The sequence below is a fragment of the Pagrus major genome, chromosome 7 (genome assembly GCF_040436345.1).
Source record: "Pagrus major chromosome 7, Pma_NU_1.0".
Lineage (NCBI taxonomy): Eukaryota > Metazoa > Chordata > Actinopteri > Spariformes > Sparidae > Pagrus > Pagrus major.
In genome coordinates this window covers 9017908-9038068 of record NC_133221.1, presented here as the reverse complement: position 1 = coordinate 9038068, position 20161 = coordinate 9017908, and the positions used below count along the sequence as shown (strand labels likewise).

Sequence of the window (20161 nt, the reverse complement as noted above, 5' to 3'; positions counted from 1 at the left end):
GAATATAATAATTTACAGTCGGCTACACTTGACTACCTGAGACTATCTGATTAAATAAAGTTACTAACACACAACCATCTCTTTGCAGTAACCAGAACACAGACTTTTCTTTATTTTAATTTGTCTTTTTATGTAGTTTATTTAAAAATTCAAATTTACAAGCTGTCAGGCATCAATTAATTGCAGTTGCAAAATGTTTAGAGGGAAAAGACACAATAAGACATAAAACATTAACACAAAAACAATAAAATATGGGGAAAATGGGAAAAAGGTAAAACAAAATTATCATTATAAAAGAAAAGAAAAATAGATAGAGGTAATACAGTGGTGAGAGCATGTTTGAACTTAATATAAAGTGGGATTTTCTTATAATAAAACATGAAGATGGGTGGGGATTTTATACATTTAGCCTTATGAATAAAACATTTAGCTGAGATTGTCAAAACATTGACCATCAAGTCTAATTTTGTGTGTTTTAATGAGAACCCATAAAAAATACTATTATGATCTAAAACAGGCACGATTGTGATTTTAACCCTTCCATTAATTGTTTTCAGAATAACTGTGGTTGAGAGCATGAAATAAATAGATGCTGTGTCGCTGTGTTGTTTCAACATCACATCTGTACACAGACTTGAAGGGTCATCTTTTATCTTTTCACTTTCCTCGCTCGTGATTGGTTGGATTCTCCGCACTTCCGCCCCCTTGTTCCTCCCCGAACATCCACAAGATGGCGTCGTCGTCGTGTCGTTGCCGGAGCCGCTGTGTTTTAGTCGAGTAGCGGTTGTGTGTGAAAGGGGGTCATCGGCTGTCTTCACAGGCGTTTTAGCGAGGTAGCAGCATAGCAGCTAGGCTGTGCTGTGCCAGCAGCGGCTAAAAGATGCACACAGCTAGGGTTGTGTACAACATAGCGATACCTGTCAGCTAGTATATGTTTATTTTAACGGGATACCCGCTGGTAGTGAACGAGACGAACGCTAGCAGAGATGGCCGGAATTATTAAAAAGCAAATTCTGAAGCATTTGTCAAGGTAAGTGTCATCTTTGGCTTTTTGTTAGCGGCTAGCCCGGCTGAATGATGGTTTTAACGTCACTGCCCTACAACACAAAAACAGTTTGCTCGCTGGTGTTTGTCATGTAATTGCAGCTACATTGATTTTGCACAGTGGTTACCATCTGTTAGCTTAACGCTACATGTTGGTACAGCCACATAATAATAAAGCCAGTAGTCAGCAAACCAGTTCAACCTGACCGAGACTAATAACGTTAACCGCATTACATTGTTAAATGTGTTTTTTTTTAATGCTGTTATATCCAACAGACAGCCTTAATACTTAATTTGGAAAGGTGATATTCGATTCAATTGGCCTTATACCTCCCATTACTGTTGGAAAAGCTCAAGCAATATCCAAAAAATAAAGAATTTAAAAAAAAAAAGTATGCTTAATGTGAGTGGTCTATGGCCACACAATATACATTTAAGCCATTAGTATCTATCTATCTATCTATCTATCTATCTATCTATCTATCTATCTATCTATCTAGGGAGAGTTATGGACAAAGTATTTTAGCTTTTACATCTTTATGTCCTGAAAACAGGTATGATCTTGCCCACAAGTTTATCTGAGCACTAAAAGGCTGTTTTCCCTTTCTTTAACACTAGATTGAGCTTGTACAGGTGTGTATATCAGTGGCGGTTTGTTGTCAGAATAGTCAGTAATGATCCTACAATCTTGATCGCTGCTATACACAGACAAATATTGCATCCCAGTCACCTTCAGCATCCTTTCTAGAGCTGGCCGCAGCCTTTTCTCTACACAAGGTCTTCTTTCGTCACAGATCAGCTCAGAAGGAATAGAGACTGCTATTTTGTCTGCTTTTCTAAGAATACTTTATTGTGTCAGAGTGTGTTGTTTTTCCCGTGCCAGTCAGTTTGACACTGCTGACAGTTGTTAAGAAATACATCTGGATGGGAGAGCGGTGTTTATGTGTTACAAAGGTCTCTCGTAAAAGCTAAAGTTGAACATAAGACTATATCAGAGGCCTTCTTTTAGACTGACTCTCATTTTCTGCCACTGTGTTGTCTCTGTCAATGAATTATTAAAACAATTATTTGCACCAGATAGGTCACGGTGGACACATACTTGCCAGTTAGACAAAAGATTAAAAATAAAGCTAAAAGTGCATTAATGTTGTTGAGCTTAGCTTGTTCTTAGGAAGGAAATGGGCTTTATAGTCCAAGAATATCTACATTATTTTGCATTTTGCTGTCAGAAACCCTTTAAATTGTGCTAAACAATTAGTAGAAATATAACCAGAATCTTTTCGGTAAAGGTAAAATGTGTCACAACATAACATGTCCCCTTCCTTCAAATCATATTCTCCAGACATACGGGAACATGCTTGTTTGTTACATTCTCCAGTGGAAAAACAAAACATTATTGTTCAGTGAAAATTAATTGTAAGAAATTACCGTTGCCACTAAAATCGGGACTCGTATGACCATGTGAAAATATTTGCTATATGATTCTTTTTGCGCTCATCCCTACTTTAAATTATTCTGAGTTTATTTTGTCATTCTGTGCTTTTTCAAATATTTTATTTATTCATATATATTCATCTTAGCAGTATTCATAAAACGGTGTGGATTTTTAAGATCAACATGATAATTAAATGATTGAATTGATCATTGAATCGTCATGTATAAGTTCATATTCTCTGTATGCTAATAAAAATAAAACTTGCATACAGTGGACTTCTTGAACTACTGAGGATTTATTGGATTTAATTTGAGCACTTCAAGGGCAACTCTTTTGTGTTAATCTGTTCAGAATGATCCTGGTGTTGTTTAATTGTAAAACTAAACAGTTGTGCTTTGGCAGTTTGTACAATGACTTCTTTCTTGCCTTTGATAAGCTCTGGAATCTCGCTCCTCTTTAAACGTTTAATAATCTTAGTAATTATTCCGGTTTCGCTAGTTTTATAAAATAATAGTACCACTATTCAGTCACCTTAACTTTTAATTATGAATACCACCAGATTACTTTGTTATATTCAATCAATCCAAAAGAAAACTGTATCAAAATGCACATGCAAATGTTGGACAGTCTAGTCATAGCTGTTTTGCGTTACATGTCTGCGAATTAACTCTACACGTCAAGCTTGACTCATGGGTGTGGGATTAATATGAAAATTTAGTTTTAAGGAAAGCAAGTGTTGAACTGTTTTGTACTCAGTGTTGAAGCTTCGACTGGCTTATCAGGCTCATCAGTTCCATCATGGTGTTTGGCCTAACAGTGTTAAATGTTTTGTCAAACTCTACCACATTCACATGTCATCTCATTAGTTTAATTAATGTCATGATGAACTCACTGACTGTGAGTCACACTGTGAGGCTAGTTTGCTTGAGATCAGTCACTTTCCAACAGCATGTCTTGATGTCTGAAATATCACAGGATTTCTTTTACGACCGTGTTCAGTCATGTGGTGTATGTGAAGTTAAAATACTTAACAAATTGATTTGCTCCGACTGCTGCTTTACTCACCCTGAGTAGGGTTGTGGCCTGGCTGCTGGAGCTCGCTCCATTAGCACCCTCAGAGAGGTTCACCTTGGTGGGGAGTACAGCTGTGTGAACCCAGCAAAGAAGCTGCTACGGTTCCCCAGGATGACTCATTCAGTTGCACTACTTCAAAAAACTTGGCCAAGCTGCATAATTGAATTGTGTCTATTTCTGTCTCCCAGATCATCAGTGACGTATACTGATGATGTCAGGTGTTTCCCTGATAAAAGTTACATGAACATCCTCCAGAGCTAGGCTGCAAGTGTTCTCTAAAACATTTCATTTTTAACTATTTTATCTTGCCCCTTTGCTTAGGTTCACCAAGAATCTGTCCCCGGACAAGATCAATCTGAGTACGCTGAAGGGGGAGGGGCAGCTGTCCAACCTCGAGCTCGATGAAGAGGTTTTGCAGAACATGCTTGACCTGCCTACCTGGCTGGCTGTCACTCGGGTCTACTGCAACAAAGCCGCCATCAGGGTATGTCACTGACTAGTCAAACCTGGTTGTGTAGCTGGTCTGACAGGTGAGGCAGGTTCCCTTTTCTAAGAAGACAAAGCGGGTAAAGGAAAAAATGCAAAATCATAATAAGCAAAGGCTTTTTGTTTATTAATGTCAAAGAGCAGAGAGTCATAGAGGAAATGAATGGAGTCTGTACCACAGAGATAAGCGGTATGATCCTTCAGACCAGCACTGGCTTTTGATAATGGAGACACGAGCCATGATTCAGAGGGACAGAGAAGGCTTGAGGCTAGAGTGATCCTGAGATACACTGACTGGTGCGCAGTGAGCTGTCATGCTGGTTGGTTTGTGTTCCCAGATAATCCCAATAACACTTCATGTTTGAGACAGTGTGTTTCAAATTCACTAATAATATTCTTATTGAATATATTGTTATATTCATTATTTCTAAATATTTTAACCAACTGAACCTCAATTTTTCCTTGAGTTTGTCTAAAAAGTAGCTTTAAAGAAGGAAGCAAACATGTTTCCAACCTTGTACGATAGGACAGTATTGAGCATTAAACAGAACCCGCCTGATACCTGATTTTTGAAGCCGTTGCCAATACCAGCATTAGGAAGTAAGAACTTCAGATTTCTTATCGGCCATTATATGCACAATTTTTGTAATGATCTCTCAAATGTGGTTATCAAACACTGAGTAGACGAGGATTTGTGTTTCTGAGTCAGATGATTTAAGGCCATCATAATAATGATGTTTCCAAATATAACAGCGTGGCAGTCAGTATTGTAGCACTTGTGTGATGCTATAGGAGCTTGATTCATTTTGCCCTTGTGCCCAGTGAAGAATAAACAGTGTAGAATGCTGTGGCAAGTGTTTGTGACTGACTCTTCGGACCTCGCTGTCTTGTCTTTTTAGATACAATGGACAAAGTTGAAAACAAGCCCCATTTGCCTGGTAAGATTTTCTGTTCCTTCCAAGAGTACTTGGAAAATTTTTCTGCAACACTAAGCTTCTCTCTTCATGTTGTAGTCAGGGAATAACCTAACTGAAAAAAACATCAGCTAAAGCATGACTTAAGAATAGCATGACTTTAGCATAGTTTTTCACTGTTCTCTGCCCTGTTACCGTTGGTAAAGTTTACTTCTCTATTTATCCTTGCTCAACTGTATGCTGAGTATTACTGTTTCCTCTTTTGTGCAGTTCTTGGATAAGGTAGAAGTAGAAATGAGGACATGTGAGGAGCCACGTCCACCTAATGGCCCCTCTCCTATAGCTATTACAGCAGGCCAGAGGTAAGCCAGCACAAATCTTGTGTTAAGCCGGCATATCTGACGTTAAAAACTACTTCATCCCGTGTTGTGTATAAGCATGTGTCAAACATTGCCCTCAGTCGTGTTGACGTTGTGTATTTACAGCGAGTACGGCTTTGCAGAGAAAGTGGTGGAGGGCATGTCTGTTAGGATCAACTCTATTACCATCAAGGTGCAGGCCCGTGCCTTCCATGCGTCCTTCGAGCTCTGGCAGCTACAAGGCAACAGCCTCGACCCCAAATGGCAGCGCAGTGATCTCCGCTACACCCGTGTCACCGACCCAAAGAGAGGAGAGGTACGGTCCACTTTTATCCCCCTCCTTGCCCAGCTTTAACACTGTTCTTTCTGGAAGTCGTATGCAATGCCCATCTGAATACAATGTTTTACCACAGGAACAGTGTGTGCTCATTAGGCCTACAGCTAACACTGTAATCATGTTAACTTTTAATGGTTTTTATTAGCGGCATAGACTACATTGAGATTAACAACCTTTCAGAATGAGGTCTCATAATCCACTCAATAGGAAATGTGTCTGTTGACCTTTCTTTCTCTGGCCTTGCCACATAGACACCAATCATTTCACTCATAAGTATAGAGTGTGTTTTTTTTGTCTCATTTGATCACAGCTGAATGGTTTGATGTTTTTGTTGTTCCAATCAGGTGTTGACATTCAAAGAAATTAACTGGCAGAGTCTACGAATCGAGGCAGATGCCATTGAGCGTGATGACCAGGACCTCGGTAGTACCCCGTTACGTCTAATCACCAACCAGGGTCGCATTCGCATCGCTCTAAAACGCAGAGTAGGATTTTGTTTCTACAATTCATTCACTATTCTGTCATTGAATTAGGAAAAAAAAACCTAAATGACCTCATCTAAATTGCAAATGCAAAAGTCAAGTTTAATTCTTCATTGTTCTTTCTAGATAAAGGACTGTAATGTGCTGGCATCCAAGCTGCTTTTCATTCTGGACGACCTGTTGTGGGTTCTGACTGACTCTCAGCTCAAGGCCATCATCCATTACGCCAAATCTCTCAGCGAGGCCATGGAGAAGTCTGCCCAGCAGAGGAAGAGCAGGACTGCTGAATCCCTACAGGTCCTGCCACCTTCCTGTTCACTAAAGTTTTAAAGAGAAATCAATGTGAAGATGATTAATATTATATTTTGAAAGGCTTGAACTACAGACTTCATTCTGTATATTTAAAGGAAGATTTCAGGCATTGTCAACCTTAAAACATATGAGCCAAATTCATCTGAAGTTATGTCTCTTCAGAATGATTGCTTCTGCATCAGTTTTAATTGATTTGATATTTGGTAATGAAAATAATACATAATGATACAAAAGGCCCTTTTCACAGACCACATTTTGACTTGTCATTGTAGGAAAAGCACAGTTACTAATTACATCAACAATGGCTCTGTTCTATTCGAGTGTCCTAGTGAGGCTGTCACTGAATGCCAGCATGCACGATACCAGGACCCTGAGACCAAAGCAGCTAAATGGAATTCAGCCATCATTAATTTTGTTATTTATACCTGCAACTGGAAATGAGATCAAATCCCTTCTTGACATGTTAAATGTCTTCCATGGAAAAGGCCTATATGCCTATAACATAAACTGAAAAATGTGCTTATACCAGTTAACCTACCAGGCTTTATTTATCTGCTTCCACTTTCAGTCCTCTCGAGTCCAGGTTTATTTTGGTCAATTTTTGCTTAACTTTGTCTGCTTTCATTTTTGTCTTTGTTTAGCACCTTTAAAACTGTCCTGCCATGAACGAAAAAGAAAAATAACAGTGCCTATTGAGATGATCAGTCAAATATTATTTTGACTGATTATCTTTACAAGTGTAAAGTTGTTTCGTTTATTTATACACACAAATACAGCAAAAACTGTGAGACCTAAAGCTAAAACACATTCTATTTACATGTTAAGCAAATCACTGAAAATATGAATTCATTATTTTTTAGAATGTCTTTCAAAGACACATGAATAGTCTACAAACATAAACAAGATGCTATATGTAAGCCCAACATCAGCACTTTCAACTGGTTCTCTCAGCTCATCTCATATGTGAAAACATTACTAAAGTTATGTCACTATAACTAAAGACTAAATACTCCAGATTTGTTTGCAGTTATACATTCAGTGTTCTCTCTTTACAACAGAAAGAGTCAATCATTTTTAAGTTTTTGTTCCCCTTTCATATTTATGTCATTTTGGTAAAACATTTTTTACCTCTTCTGTGTTTCAGACTGCTCCTCCATCACCTGGCCTTCATAGCCTTTGGACGGAGCCCCCACCTGCTCCTACTGGCACCCCCAGCAACATGAGTCAATACTTCGATCTCTACGACGTCAAGGAGTCTTCTTACCACACCTTCATATCCCGCTTAGACTTACACGTATGCAATGACAGTTCTTCAATGGATGAAGGTTAGTTGCCATGTGCCAAAATTGATCAACATGTTGGGTTTATTGTTGTGTAACTCAAGTATATTTAGGCGGTTTTACTTCAGTATAATTTCTGATTTTCAAGTCAAGTGGTTTTCATTTGCTTTTGCATAGATGAGCCTCCCCCACCAGGCTTGCAGGGTGCCATGCAGCTGACATTCAGGAAGCTCGGTTTTGACTACTATCCTGTCCACAGGCCTGGTGAGTGTATCTATTTGTCCCATTTGTTGACTGTAATTTTACTGCAGTTCACCCAAAGGCTCTGTCCTGCTCCCACTGTAGCCACAGCTTTTATCCAGGACTAGCTGTTAGGAGGATTACCATTCAAGCAGACTAATGGCCTGGGAGAGAGTGCCCTGTGCTATTATTCTTTCTGGAATTCCTCAAGTGTAGAATGTAGAACAGCAAAGTCGCCTCTGGAGCAGATTATGGTCAATTAAACAAGTTAGAAAACAACTTCTATTTTGGTCTTCTGTTTGATAAGAATGACTGTTTCTGAAGGGTATATTAACAGAGGAAAGATGCATATATCAACATCATACAACTTTATATACAGTATTTCATATATACTGTATAAACACGCATAGTGTCTGCATGTATGCATGAAAAGCAGCTTTAAAAAGTGGCCAAGTTTGTTGACACAGGCAGGGAATTTGACTCTAGTACTTTGTAGCACACAGTGCAAATGTACAGATTCAGATACAGAGACGAACAGAGATATCAAGCTAAACAAATATAAACCAACTTTAACGTAAAGGTAAAGGTTCATTTTATTGTCATTTTACAACACCAGGGCTGCAAAACAAATCTGAGTTTAGTCCCTCCATTTTAAATAAAAGAAAAAAAAAACTATTTTCTTTACAATGGAGCTGAAGGATGAATTGAGGAGTCTAACAGCCTGAGAAATGGAGCTGCTCTGCAGTCTGGTGGTATGGCAGCAGATACTTCTGTATCTTTTGCCAGATGGCAGCAGGGTGAACAGACTGGCTGGGGTGGATGTTGTCTTTTAATATCCTTTGGGCTCTGTGCAGACATCTCACTTCACCAATTTCACTGATGCTCTGTAGATGGGTACCAGTAATGTTATGGGCAGTTTTAATCACCTGCTATAGAGCCTTCCTGTCCTGGGCCGTGCACAAACCATGCCAGTTTGTGAGTCAGGATGCTTTCCATTGCTCCTCTGTAAAAGTTACCAAGAATTTGGCTTTGGAATTTAGCCCTCTTAAATTTCCTTAGGAAGTAGAGCCTTTGCTGTGTGTGTTTTCTTTTTTTTTTAAGCCAGGTTGGTGATGTGTGATGACAATGACTGGTTCTCTGTGATGTTGATTCCCAGAAATCTAAAACTGTCCACCTTCTCCACCTCAGCTCCACTGATGTAGACAATCAACAGTCAGCTTCTTGGTTTTGCTGACATTAAGCAGTAGATTGTTCTCTGTGCATCACTCTGCAAGATTGTTAATTTCCTCCTGATATGAATTCTCATCATTGTTTGATTATGTTGGTGGTCTCACCCACATACTTCACTAGAGAGTTTTCCTGATGTCTGTGAGTGCAATCATGGGTGTACTGTGTGAACAGGAGGGGACTGAGCACACACCCAAAGGGGCACTCGTGTTGAGCACTAATGTAGAGGAGGTGTAACAGCCAATCTATACTGTCTGGGGGCTGACCTTAGATCTTTGATTCAATGAACTACCAGCAAGCTAGGTGGATTAAATGTAGTTCGCTATTTGCAAGCACTGTATATAGTCAATATTGCACTGTGTACTGGTGGGTATGGTTGCTGAATCATAACTGTCTTTTTGCTGCTGCTCCAATACAGCTGATGGATGTCGACATTGGGAACGCCACAGTGGAGCCATGGAGGCTCAGGCCCAGTGGGCTGGAAAACTGCTGCAGGACTACCAGAAAAGAGCAGAGGCTTCTGGGTTCCCTGGGCCACATTCTGAGGTGCCTCAGCCAACCAAGGACAGCCCTGCAAAGACAGTTCAAGGTCTGAGTGCAGAATTAATGTAAAGTGGTGTCTTCCTACTAAATTTTTTAGTAAGAAGTCACTTACTTCTTCTCTTGTGACAACTAAACACAGATACAATTACACAGATACACACACAGATGTCATCAAGACAACTGGGAAATGATAAAAACTGAATAATGAAATCAAACATGAATACTTATTTGCCTTTATTGCACTGGTCAGAAAGACACAAATATTAATCAGTAAAAATATTTCTGAACATCAGCATCATGATCTAACTTAGAATCAGACTTGCTTCTTGGTAAGTGCGTCATTGCCGCTTTAAACAATATTGTTTTTTCTGCCATGTCGATTCTTTAGACAGACAGTTTAGTCCCAAGTCGAGCCCCCCTGACGCAGAGCAGACGTCCAGCAGGAGCTCTGCCAAAGCTACGTCAGGGTCATCACTGAAGAGACTGCGATCTAGCTGTGTGGTGGTCAGGATGGATGACGTGGACATTCACCAGGCAAGCTTTAATCATCAGCTGATTTAATTTACCTGCTTTAGCAGAAGCTTTACTCCAATAAATGGAACGAGGGACTTGACCTCAATGGAAGCGATCAGGCAGTAGGCCTGATGAGGCTAGAAGTCGCTTTGCATTTGGACGATTTTAGCAATGACAAAGCATCACAGGTTTTGGACTTATTTATAATGACTGTAGTTCATCACAGATGGTATTAATGCTGAGCAGTTTATTGCAGTAGAAAATTAAGACGGCACCAATCAACCTCCAGCTACATAAGTGTTGATCTAATGTGGATCATACAACAATATCAACAACTCCCTTACAATTTTATCTTACACAACTGACATAAAATGATATTCTCAGACGTTACCACCAGCTTCCTCCTGTGGATTGCATTCATGACATAACTGCTTACAGTTGTTACAGTGGGAATAATGAGTATAGGCCTAGCACAGTGTTTGTGTGTGTATGTAAAGCATGGAGAGGATGATTAGGTGATTTAAAAAAAAGAGTTGACAAAAAAGTTCTTTCAGCATTTTTAATTGTTGACCAATTCTCAAGATAGATCCTGAGTGAGGTGACTTTTCTTAAACACACTTAGTCATTAGCTAGCTAGCTGACACAAGTGTAAGTTCCTGCAGTGTGCTAATGACTTGCAGTTTGCCCAAACCGGATGTTGGATTAGCAGCCCTAGAGGCAACTGCCTGACAGGCCTTACAGAGGGAGCAAAAGTCTCTTTAGGAACAGCTATCTGATGTGTTTTAGCAGATTGCTGATTTATTGTAATAAAGTATTGATGTTTAAGTGTGGGACCTCAAATTTCACTTCTGGGGAACTGTAATAATAGAAGATAACTACTTATGTTATGACTGCTGTACTAATAACCACCACAGCAACGAAATAATGAAGCTTTAAGTAAAATTACTCCTCATGTGTCAGTAAAATACCTGGATAATCCCATTTATGTGTCACTTCTCTTGGCTGCCCTAGTGCCTTTCACTCTCACGCTGCTTCTCCATTCTCACTTTGGATGTGTCATACTTTTCTTGAACTTATTTAAAGTTAAAGACACTTGTAGTTCCCCTTTTGAAATAACAGGAGACCCCCAGGGGAACTTCTTTACATGTTTGGGTCTCCACCTTCAGTTTACGACAGGAAGTGTCTGGTGTTCAGACGCAGGTGGTGTAGTTAAGTTATGTGTCACACTCTTGTCCTTTTTTTTCCTTTTCTGTGTTTATTATTGTGTACTGAATGAAGCTGATGAATGAGAAATATAACCCCATAGTTGGTGACATGTCCACCACTCTTCTAATGTCTGAACCTCAACATTCAGGTGTCTACAAGAGGCCGTCAAAACAAGAAGACCCAGTCTTTATTATCCTGCAACCGGAAAGCTCTGCGTTTGCCAGACAACGTACCAGCAATTCATCTGCAGTTTACTGAGTACTACTTTCCTGATAACCCCAGTTTATCAGGTAACATTTTTGTTGTCTTTTTGTTGTCTTTTTGTTTATATTTCAAGTTTAGAGCAATATGATTTCTTTACTTTCATATTGTGAGCTAAAATTATTTTTCATTATAGCACAACCGCCCTTTTGTATGAATCATAGTCATACAAACCTGTTTGTGTGCCTTATTACCTTTACGTGACAGAAACTTGACCTTACCAGCAACCTCATACAAATTTTTTTTAAGTGATTTTGTATTACTGAAAAACTGGACTGTATTTCCTAATTGCTTGTATATATTTGGATCGGTTGTGTATTTAACGCTATAGCTGGAAATTATGACATGTAAATATTCCGTATCAGCATCTCATCCCTTTTTGCCTTCCTCCAGTGCCCACCTCAAATCTGTATGCCCAGCTGAACAGCCTCCAGTTCTGTGTAGACCCAGCCAGTGTGCTGTGGATCAATCTGTTCTCCAGGGGTCTGTTGCACACCCTGGACCAAGTCAAAGCTTTCTACCATTTGCAAGACAGCAGCAAGGCTGACGAACATGTAGACATCCGCTTGGATGCAGCTCAGCTCAAGGTAAACATGTTATTAAATATGAATGGCTCCTTAGTTTAGATTTAAAATGTTTGTGTATCCCTTCTTTGCCTTATTGGAGCCTGTTGCATTTTACATAAACATCAGGGTGTGCATTTTTGGTTTATGTGACTTGTTTATTGTTCCTTTTCTTTAGATGATAATCCCCTTGGACTCCTCCATATTGGACCATCCGGAGCGTCCACAGTCTCTCTCTGTTATTGTACCACAGATGGTTGTCAGCAACACCCGCCACTGCCCCCACGGCTCCAGAGCTGACCTCAATAGCACCTATGACAAGTTCTCCAGCTGCTCTTTCTTCCAGCATACACCTCCCTGCCACTACCCCAGAGATCAGAGTGCCTTCCACCCCATTCCGTCCCATTTCCTCCAGCACTCTCAAGAGACAGAGCCACAACCTCTGGACAGAAAGCAGCAACGATCCCAGGATGTTTGGTCTCTCAGTCTCTCCCGTGTGACCCTAGGTTTTGATGGGGCTCGGCGATTCCCCAAAGGCAAAACCCAACCTTTTGTTGAGCCCTTCGCAATGTCTGTGTGGATGTGTCAGCCCTCTGCCTTTAAAAACGGTACCATGTCTTCCCCCTCCAGTCCCAACGGAGCCCACCAGCCTTCTTCAGAACAGGAAGAGGCTTCACTTGCCTCTTTCCACTTCTTGGCCCACACCATCACTCCAGTGAAGATGTGGCTCAACCACTACCAGTATGTCGCCCTGCTGAGAATGAAGGATGCCATGGCTCGGTTGGGAGCAGAGTTGGGCCGGGATCTACGAGATGTTAAGCAGGCTCACGGGCAGAAGACAAAAGCTGCTACGATGTGTCTGGCCCTCCTGGTAGATTCTACAGAACTGGGTCTCCTGTTGCCACCAGTGTACTCTGCACCTGAGGAAGAGGTCGCCCACACCCCAGAGACAGACAGCCCCAGCATAACAGACTCTGACATCTCCCCCCTTCATCACTCTGTAGATGTGGTCTTGGAGGACAGTGGGTTAGAAAATGGCATCTCCTCCGTCAATACTGCGTTTGATCAGGACGAGCAAGATGGCGTGGTGGAGGAGGCATGTGAGGCTGTGGAGGAGGCGTTGGATGGTGTAACAGCACAAGAGGACACCCCTGTTCTCTCACCTCCACTCTCACCTGGACACTCCCCCGCCCTCTCCCGCGAACCGTCCACCTTCAGCCTGGAGGGAGAGCTGTCGAGCGCCATAAATGTCACCAAGGATGTGACCAAAGATGCCATTAGTGCCTCGCTGGACCTGACCAAAGGGGCGTTTTCGATTACTAAAGATGCCTTCAGCATGCTGAGTCGGGGCTCAGGGATGAGCAAATTGTTTAGCCCGCAGGCAAAGTAAGTGCTGGTGCTCTCCTGCTGGGCTGCTGGCATCGTAATCGCGTTTGTGTGTCTGGAACCCATACTGTGCACCACATGCTTTTACTGGCTTTCCCTTAGCGACTCTGTGTGTGTGTTTCTGTATGTGTGTGTTTATAGGGAACAGGTCCAGCGTTCAGAAGAGTCCTCCCCCTCTCTGGCTGCCAGCCTGCGCCACCAATCCATGAAGCAGTCGCCTTCCCAGCATTCCTTTGATAGTGCTATCTTGGAAGGCAGCCTGCCTGACGAAAACCTCTCTGTAGATAGTGATGTCAGCGACAATTTCTTTGTCCTCATGGACTCAGGTGCTCAAAATACTTGCAAGCAATTTCCCTGAATTACATAGGTGACCTGTACTATAAGTATGTATCATGTTTCCAGAGTCAGGTATGGAGTCCATGCGTCCCAACAACACTCCTGCTGGCAGTCGAGGCAGCCCAGCTCCAGGAACAGAGGGAGGTTCATCAGCTGACCTTAGCAGCTCTCTGTCACAAAGTACTGAGGACGTATCACAGGATATGGTAAGTTATTGTGCTAATGTAACAGACTGGAATTTGTCAGTGGGGTTGCCTTAATTTCGTGAACAAAATAATATCTAAAAGAATAATTGAAATTTAAAGATTTAAATCTACAGTGGTTTTAAATGTGAGTTTATGTGCTTTATGTTGTTGCAGTCCTCTGTGTTGTTGCTCATCCTGAGTGGAGCGGCCTGTACCATGGAAGTAAAGGGAGAAGACCAAGTTGTGGCTGTAGAAGTCCAGAATCTGAGCCCTGTGCAGATGGGCACTGTGAGGGTATCAGATGTGCTGGCTGGTCTCGTACAAGGTAACCTAGATTATTGTTGCCATGATGTTTGTTCCCTATCAACAGACTCTTGGACAAAACATTTTCGGACATCTGCTTATTAATGCTGCAACTCTAATCATGTCTCTCTGTTTATTAGAAACGAGCAAAACAGAGATTTTTTGTAGTTGGATAATTAGATTGCTGCTAAATATAATTTAAGAAAAGCTCATGTTAATATTGTTATTCTCATTGTACATTGTTATTCTCTCCTCTATGGTCTTCTTTGGCATCTTAATGTTTAGTTGATTTACATTTTTGATGATACTTATAGATCTCAATAATAAAAACAATATCATCTAAAAATGGACTGACATCTAATCTCAACAGTTCAGACAAACAAATCCTCATGTTTTGTGTGTTGGTACCACTGATGGTGAGACAAGCAGTTCTTGCATCATCTTTTACATTGTATAAATGCCTCTAAATCAAAATATAGTTTCTATACAAAAGCAGATGGTGTCAATGAGTGTTGTCAGAAATAATCGAAATATCAATACATATTTATTCTGAATATTTTAAATTGTTTCAGTACTCATTTTTTGCAGTAATGATACACCAGTATTGGCACAGTTTTTTCACTCTTCTCTCTGGTAGTGAGTTGACACATGCACTGCTGTAATGCCCACATAGCCCCACCTCCTCCAGAACTAAATACATTTAGATGCTTCTGTGTACAAGCCTCCTTATATTTATCTTTTAATAAGAAGTGTTGTTTCAATTTTTCCCTCTGGTATCGAACATCCAATGTATTGTATCGAAGTTAGAAATATTAGTATCTCGACAAAACTAATCTCAATTCAGGACTCGATCAACTGCCTGTATGGAAAGCATGTTGGACCGTCTTGCAGTTTAAAGCGACCACACGGTTTACATATATATCTTCTTCTTTCTACTTTGTCGTTTCTGCAGCTCCAGGCGAACCAGTCCAGAAGCAGGGTAAGCGGAGCTCTCCACAAGTGTGCATGCGAGCAGAGATGGGTCCATCTGCTGCCCGACACTCTGCTCTGGCCGATTCTTTGGGCTTCCTTGATATGAGAATGCAAGACTGCAAGGCTGAGCTGTTAGCCTCCACTGTGGCTAACATCGGTCCTTTTCTCGAAGATGAATTCAGTATTGACGGTCAGCCAATGAAGTTACACATGAGCAACATCACCATCACCATGAAGGTGAGTTGTTGATACAGTCTGGATGTGGGGTCAACTAATTTTGACTTTGTTGGTTATAACATGTTAGTAGAAAACGCATTCTACATTATCGTATATATGATTAATTATCATATGATTTTAGTCTTGATTGTTTTCTGCCCTGTAAATCCACTGAATTGAAGGACCTCGATCATTGTTTTCTTAGTTTTTAGTATATAGTGAGTATGTATACCACCCTGTAAGGCAGTGGTAATTCTGAGCAGATTAAACTAAAGTAAATTGAATTGAACCTTTGGAATGTAACCTGGTAGAGTGAAAAGACATGAACAGTAATGGTTAGTATGAGTTCAAGAATGTGGTTAACTGACAAGATCCCTTTCCTTTCTTTTAGGATGATAGCCCCAAAATCTACCCCACAGCCCCTCAACCTGTCCCAGCCTCGTTCATTGTAGATCAGCTGCTCCTCGAGCGCGGTGAAGATGGCATGATGAGGCTCAGAGGTGAGCAAGAAAATAATGTCTTTTATTTAAATTTCACCCACTATGATAAATGTAATGTTTGTCAGTATTGTGGATACACCCAGAAATAATCAGGGTGATGAACCGCGGAACCACAAACACTCCAGCTCAGAACATGTGCTGTCACAGAAAGATGAACAGAAAGTGATCCTCACCATTTCCTTTTTAACTGCAGCTGAGGGTGCAGACCCTAAAGCCTCAGCAGGTGTTCCTGCCGCTGGCTCAGACAACCCAAACAGTTCCTGCTCTGTTCGACAGCAGAGCGAGGTAAGGGAGATCAAGCAGTTTGATGTTCTGTATATGCTTCTGTGTGTCTGCAGCCAAAGGAGTAGAAATACTGTGATCATGACTCCAACATGTGGCTTTATTAGATAGTATTTTGGGATGTTTGTTAGATAAATGGCAGCGTTTATTTTTTAACCATTTTCAGGCATATCAATACTGTATCTATCATGAGGCTGTGTATAGCACTGTAGTAGTCACAGGGCTTTTTGTTTCTTTAATTTTTTAATGGCCAGGCCAAGACATTGAAACCTCAGCTGAGTTAGATTTACAGGTTCTCCTCATGTTTAAATCTACAGTAATCTGCTCTGTTTATCTTAAATACAGCTGTGATACTGGTGTCCTGTTACTGGTCAGCTCTAAGATGGACAGTGTAATGGTGTTGAATTTACACCTGCTGCTGTCCATCAGAATCTGATATCCACCCACTTGGCTTGAAGCACCTAGCCAAAGCGTTTGCACTTGCAGTAGCTGGAGCTAACCAATCCAATCATCCTGCCGTTACAGAGACAAACCCTGGAGTTGAAGCTCTCCGATGCCCAGGCCGCTCTCAACGAGGCCCTCGGTGACAGAGAACGCCTCCTTCTGGAAGTCAGGAAGTACAACCCAACGTTTACTCTCTGAGCCTCTGTCTTTCACACCTGAACCTATTGTATTACTCCTCCTGCAAAGTAGCAGTGATGGGACGCATCAGGCTGAATGTCAGGAACCAGCAGGACTCATTAAAAGAATGCCTGGATGTTGAACATGTTTGAAAAGAAGATCAATCCAAGTTGTGGCTTTGGATCCCACCTGCTATATCACGCTGTTCATGATGTTACAAAAGAGCCCCGATAACAATTACTAAAGGGGAACCTAGTGAGCTAACTTATAGGTACATTAATGGTACTACTTTTAATCTGGCAGTCTAGATATCTTTCACTGCTGTACTAAACACAAACTACTCTGGTTGTTTCTCATCCAAAACAATGTGAACAGTAAACTCATTATGTGGTTTCAGTATTAGTCACACAGCATGCAAGGGTAAATATCATCAAGCTTTAATTCTCTCCAGTTAATTATTTTTGTTGTGGAAATGTTAAGTGGATCACATGCCAAAACCTCCTCTTCACATGCACCAACACTGCCAGACAGCTGCTAATCCATCAGGCACTCCATCTACGAAACACAAGCATGCTTTGTGAACAGTGCTAATATCCACGTAGCAGAGTCATAAAGCTACATAGACTTAGTAAAGTTGATGACCTGGTTAGGTGTGGGTTTATTTTAATTTAAAAGTATTATAAAATATTATCAGCTGTCTTAAAAATGTGTTGTGAAAAGTAGGGAAAACATTGCACTTTTTTTTTTAAGGAAAGCAGACTTGTGCTGCTTTCACGGAGAGACAGTTGAATCTCCATTTCCACCTTGGTTGCTTTATCACCACGGTGGAATGGTTACACACTCTTATCAAGTTCTCACCGTTTTCAGAATGCGGGTTGAATCATTCCCCAGTGTTATTTTTCTTCGTGTTGTGAAATGTTGATCATGCTTCTTTTGTACTGTGAAACGATGTGCTCTGTGGTTGAATGTCCACTCAAGACGACACGCCTTTCGATCTCTCCCTCGGTCATGTGGAGAGCAGGTTGCACAGTAGCTTCAGTATTGTATCTGGGTTCACTCTAACTCTCTGGTTTAAAGAGGATTTGGATCATACCAGCTACCAGAGTAACAATACTTGATCTCTTTGAAACTTGTTTTGTAGCTTGACAGGAAACAACTCTAGACTGCTAGTGTTAGTGTTACCTCTGTGCATATTTATCATGTATACAGTAGTATAGTGGTCAGACGTCATGAACTTAAAGCTCATTCAGGATGTTGTTTACGTGTGTATATTTATTTAGATTTGTCAAAGTATGTGTTTTTGTTAGAACACAGTTACTTTACAGTGTACTGAAGCCATATCAATCAAAGAAAATGACATTTAAAAAAAAAAAAAGCTGTGGCACTGATAAATGGATGCACACACAGTGTGTTGTGTTAATGACCAAATTCACTACAGACACTGATATTTTTCAGTTTGTTTGTTCCTGATCTGCTGCAGATTCTGTCCGTCAGGCCAGCTGCCATTTAAATTTGTGTCACTTTCCTTTTTCTATGCATAAATCTGTTATATGCATGGATTCGAACAATGATGGATTTGTTCATCAAAGACACTGTTTGACAGTTTAACATTCATTTTATGAATATTTTCATGAAAAGACCTCTCTGTGAGCTACACTTTATGTACAAATGTTCTATTGTTAGATCAGTGGTTTAGCCTTCAGAGGTACGTTATCTATCATAATGGTTGCACAGCTGTTACAACTTCATCGTTTTCCCATGGCGTGCTTGTGAGACCCCTGGTGGCTGTAACTTGCCAGAGCACTCCGTGTTGAAAAGATATTATCTTTCCTTTCTCTCTTTTTTTTTTTAAAACTTTGGTTGCCTTGCAAGCTATGAATGACAGATTTGCATTCTTACAGAGGAATGTAAGATTTTGAGCAATAGAAAGGCGGTTTGGTATAACCAAAAACATGACAGAACAGTAACACTACATATTTTTGATGTGGATTATTCATTTTTTAAGGTGACTTATATCAGAGAAAAATACTTAACCTAACAGGTTTTAACATTTTCTTCTCACCTGCATGTGTACTCAACACATCCTCACTACCAATGTAATAAGAGAGGTACTGTCCTTAAACCTCAGTATCATATTTGTGATCTTCTCAGCTTTTGGTGTTTATGTTTTTGCATGGCCTTAGTAGACAAACATACAGTGGTACGAGATTGAACTTCCCATGCTGGATGCAACATGTAGCTGTACTGTTCGTCCAGTTTCCCTCTCCTCAGTCAGGCCTCTGTGTTAAGTAGCATCCCTACTCTGCTGACAAACTGGTGCTCTGAGTTCCATCTGCTCACAACAATGCAAAAAGAAGATAGCTGGAAAGTGAAGCACTTCAAGATGAGCTGGCAAAATGTAAAGCAGATGCATGTACTGAAGTGATGTTGATGCCTTGTGAATTACTTGCACTTGTGTGATAAATTCACTGGAAATTGCACTCATTTTAATGTAAATCACTTCAAAGGATTGCAGAGGAGTCCTTGTGAAATCTTCCTATAAGTGACGCAAATGTTGGAGAACTTGTGGACAGTATTTTTGTCAGTTGTGTAGAGTTACATTGAATTTTTGTAATGTCTTTATCACTTCATTGAGACTAATATACAACTGGTTCTGTGAACCAAAGCTAGTATGTGGAAAATATTTTAAAAAGTGAAAGAATAAATGATTAACTGCTGAACACATTTCATTTGTGCCTTTAAGTTTTAATAGAAAAATGCATGTTTTTGCGTAACATTCAATATCTATTGCATCCATGTTTTTGTTGTCATAAAATATACAGAAACCTATATGTTCAAGTCTCACTCCAGTTATTTTAGTGGTGCGATCCACAGTTTGACTTTATCCTTGATGATAATTCTACATAATTTAGTATTGTTAGTCAATTCAGAGATAATATGAATGAGTCCATTTTTGTCATAAACAATTTTCCTGTTATTCTGGAAAAAACAATCCAGACAATTGCACAACCTTTTGTCAGGTCACCCAGCGATAAAACTGAAATGGAGTGAGTAATGTGATACAGTAAACTACTCTCACTATGG

General features: G+C 40.4%; 1 protein-coding gene across 1 annotated transcript; it reads left to right on the top strand.

The window, feature by feature from the left end:
* The first annotated feature begins 816 nt into the window (after positions 1–816).
* Positions 817–19806, top strand: bltp3a (bridge-like lipid transfer protein family member 3A). Its single transcript, XM_073470650.1, has 21 exons — positions 817–1030; positions 3875–4037; positions 4939–4977; positions 5224–5315; positions 5439–5628; positions 5994–6134; positions 6258–6428; positions 7588–7768; positions 7901–7987; positions 9609–9779; positions 10122–10267; positions 11601–11742; positions 12107–12300; positions 12455–13662; positions 13804–13988; positions 14065–14204; positions 14358–14508; positions 15439–15695; positions 16066–16174; positions 16368–16459; positions 16982–19806. The coding sequence occupies exons 1-21, from the start codon at positions 987–989 to the stop codon at positions 17096–17098; spliced, it is 4020 nt and encodes a 1339-aa protein (XP_073326751.1). The 5' UTR covers positions 817–986; the 3' UTR covers positions 17099–19806.
* Positions 19807–20161: the final 355 nt, after the last annotated feature.

Bases quoted from the DNA above. Each gene is read 5' to 3' on its own strand.
- bltp3a (XM_073470650.1), top strand. From the start codon at position 987: ATGGCCGGAATTATTAAAAAGCAAATTCTGAAGCATTTGTCAAG. The intron at 7,988-9,608 runs GTGAGTGTATCT...GCTCCAATACAG, and splicing joins CTATCCTGTCCACAGGCCTG to CTGATGGATGTCGACATTGG. The intron at 15,696-16,065 runs GTGAGTTGTTGA...CCTTTCTTTTAG, and splicing joins ACATCACCATCACCATGAAG to GATGATAGCCCCAAAATCTA.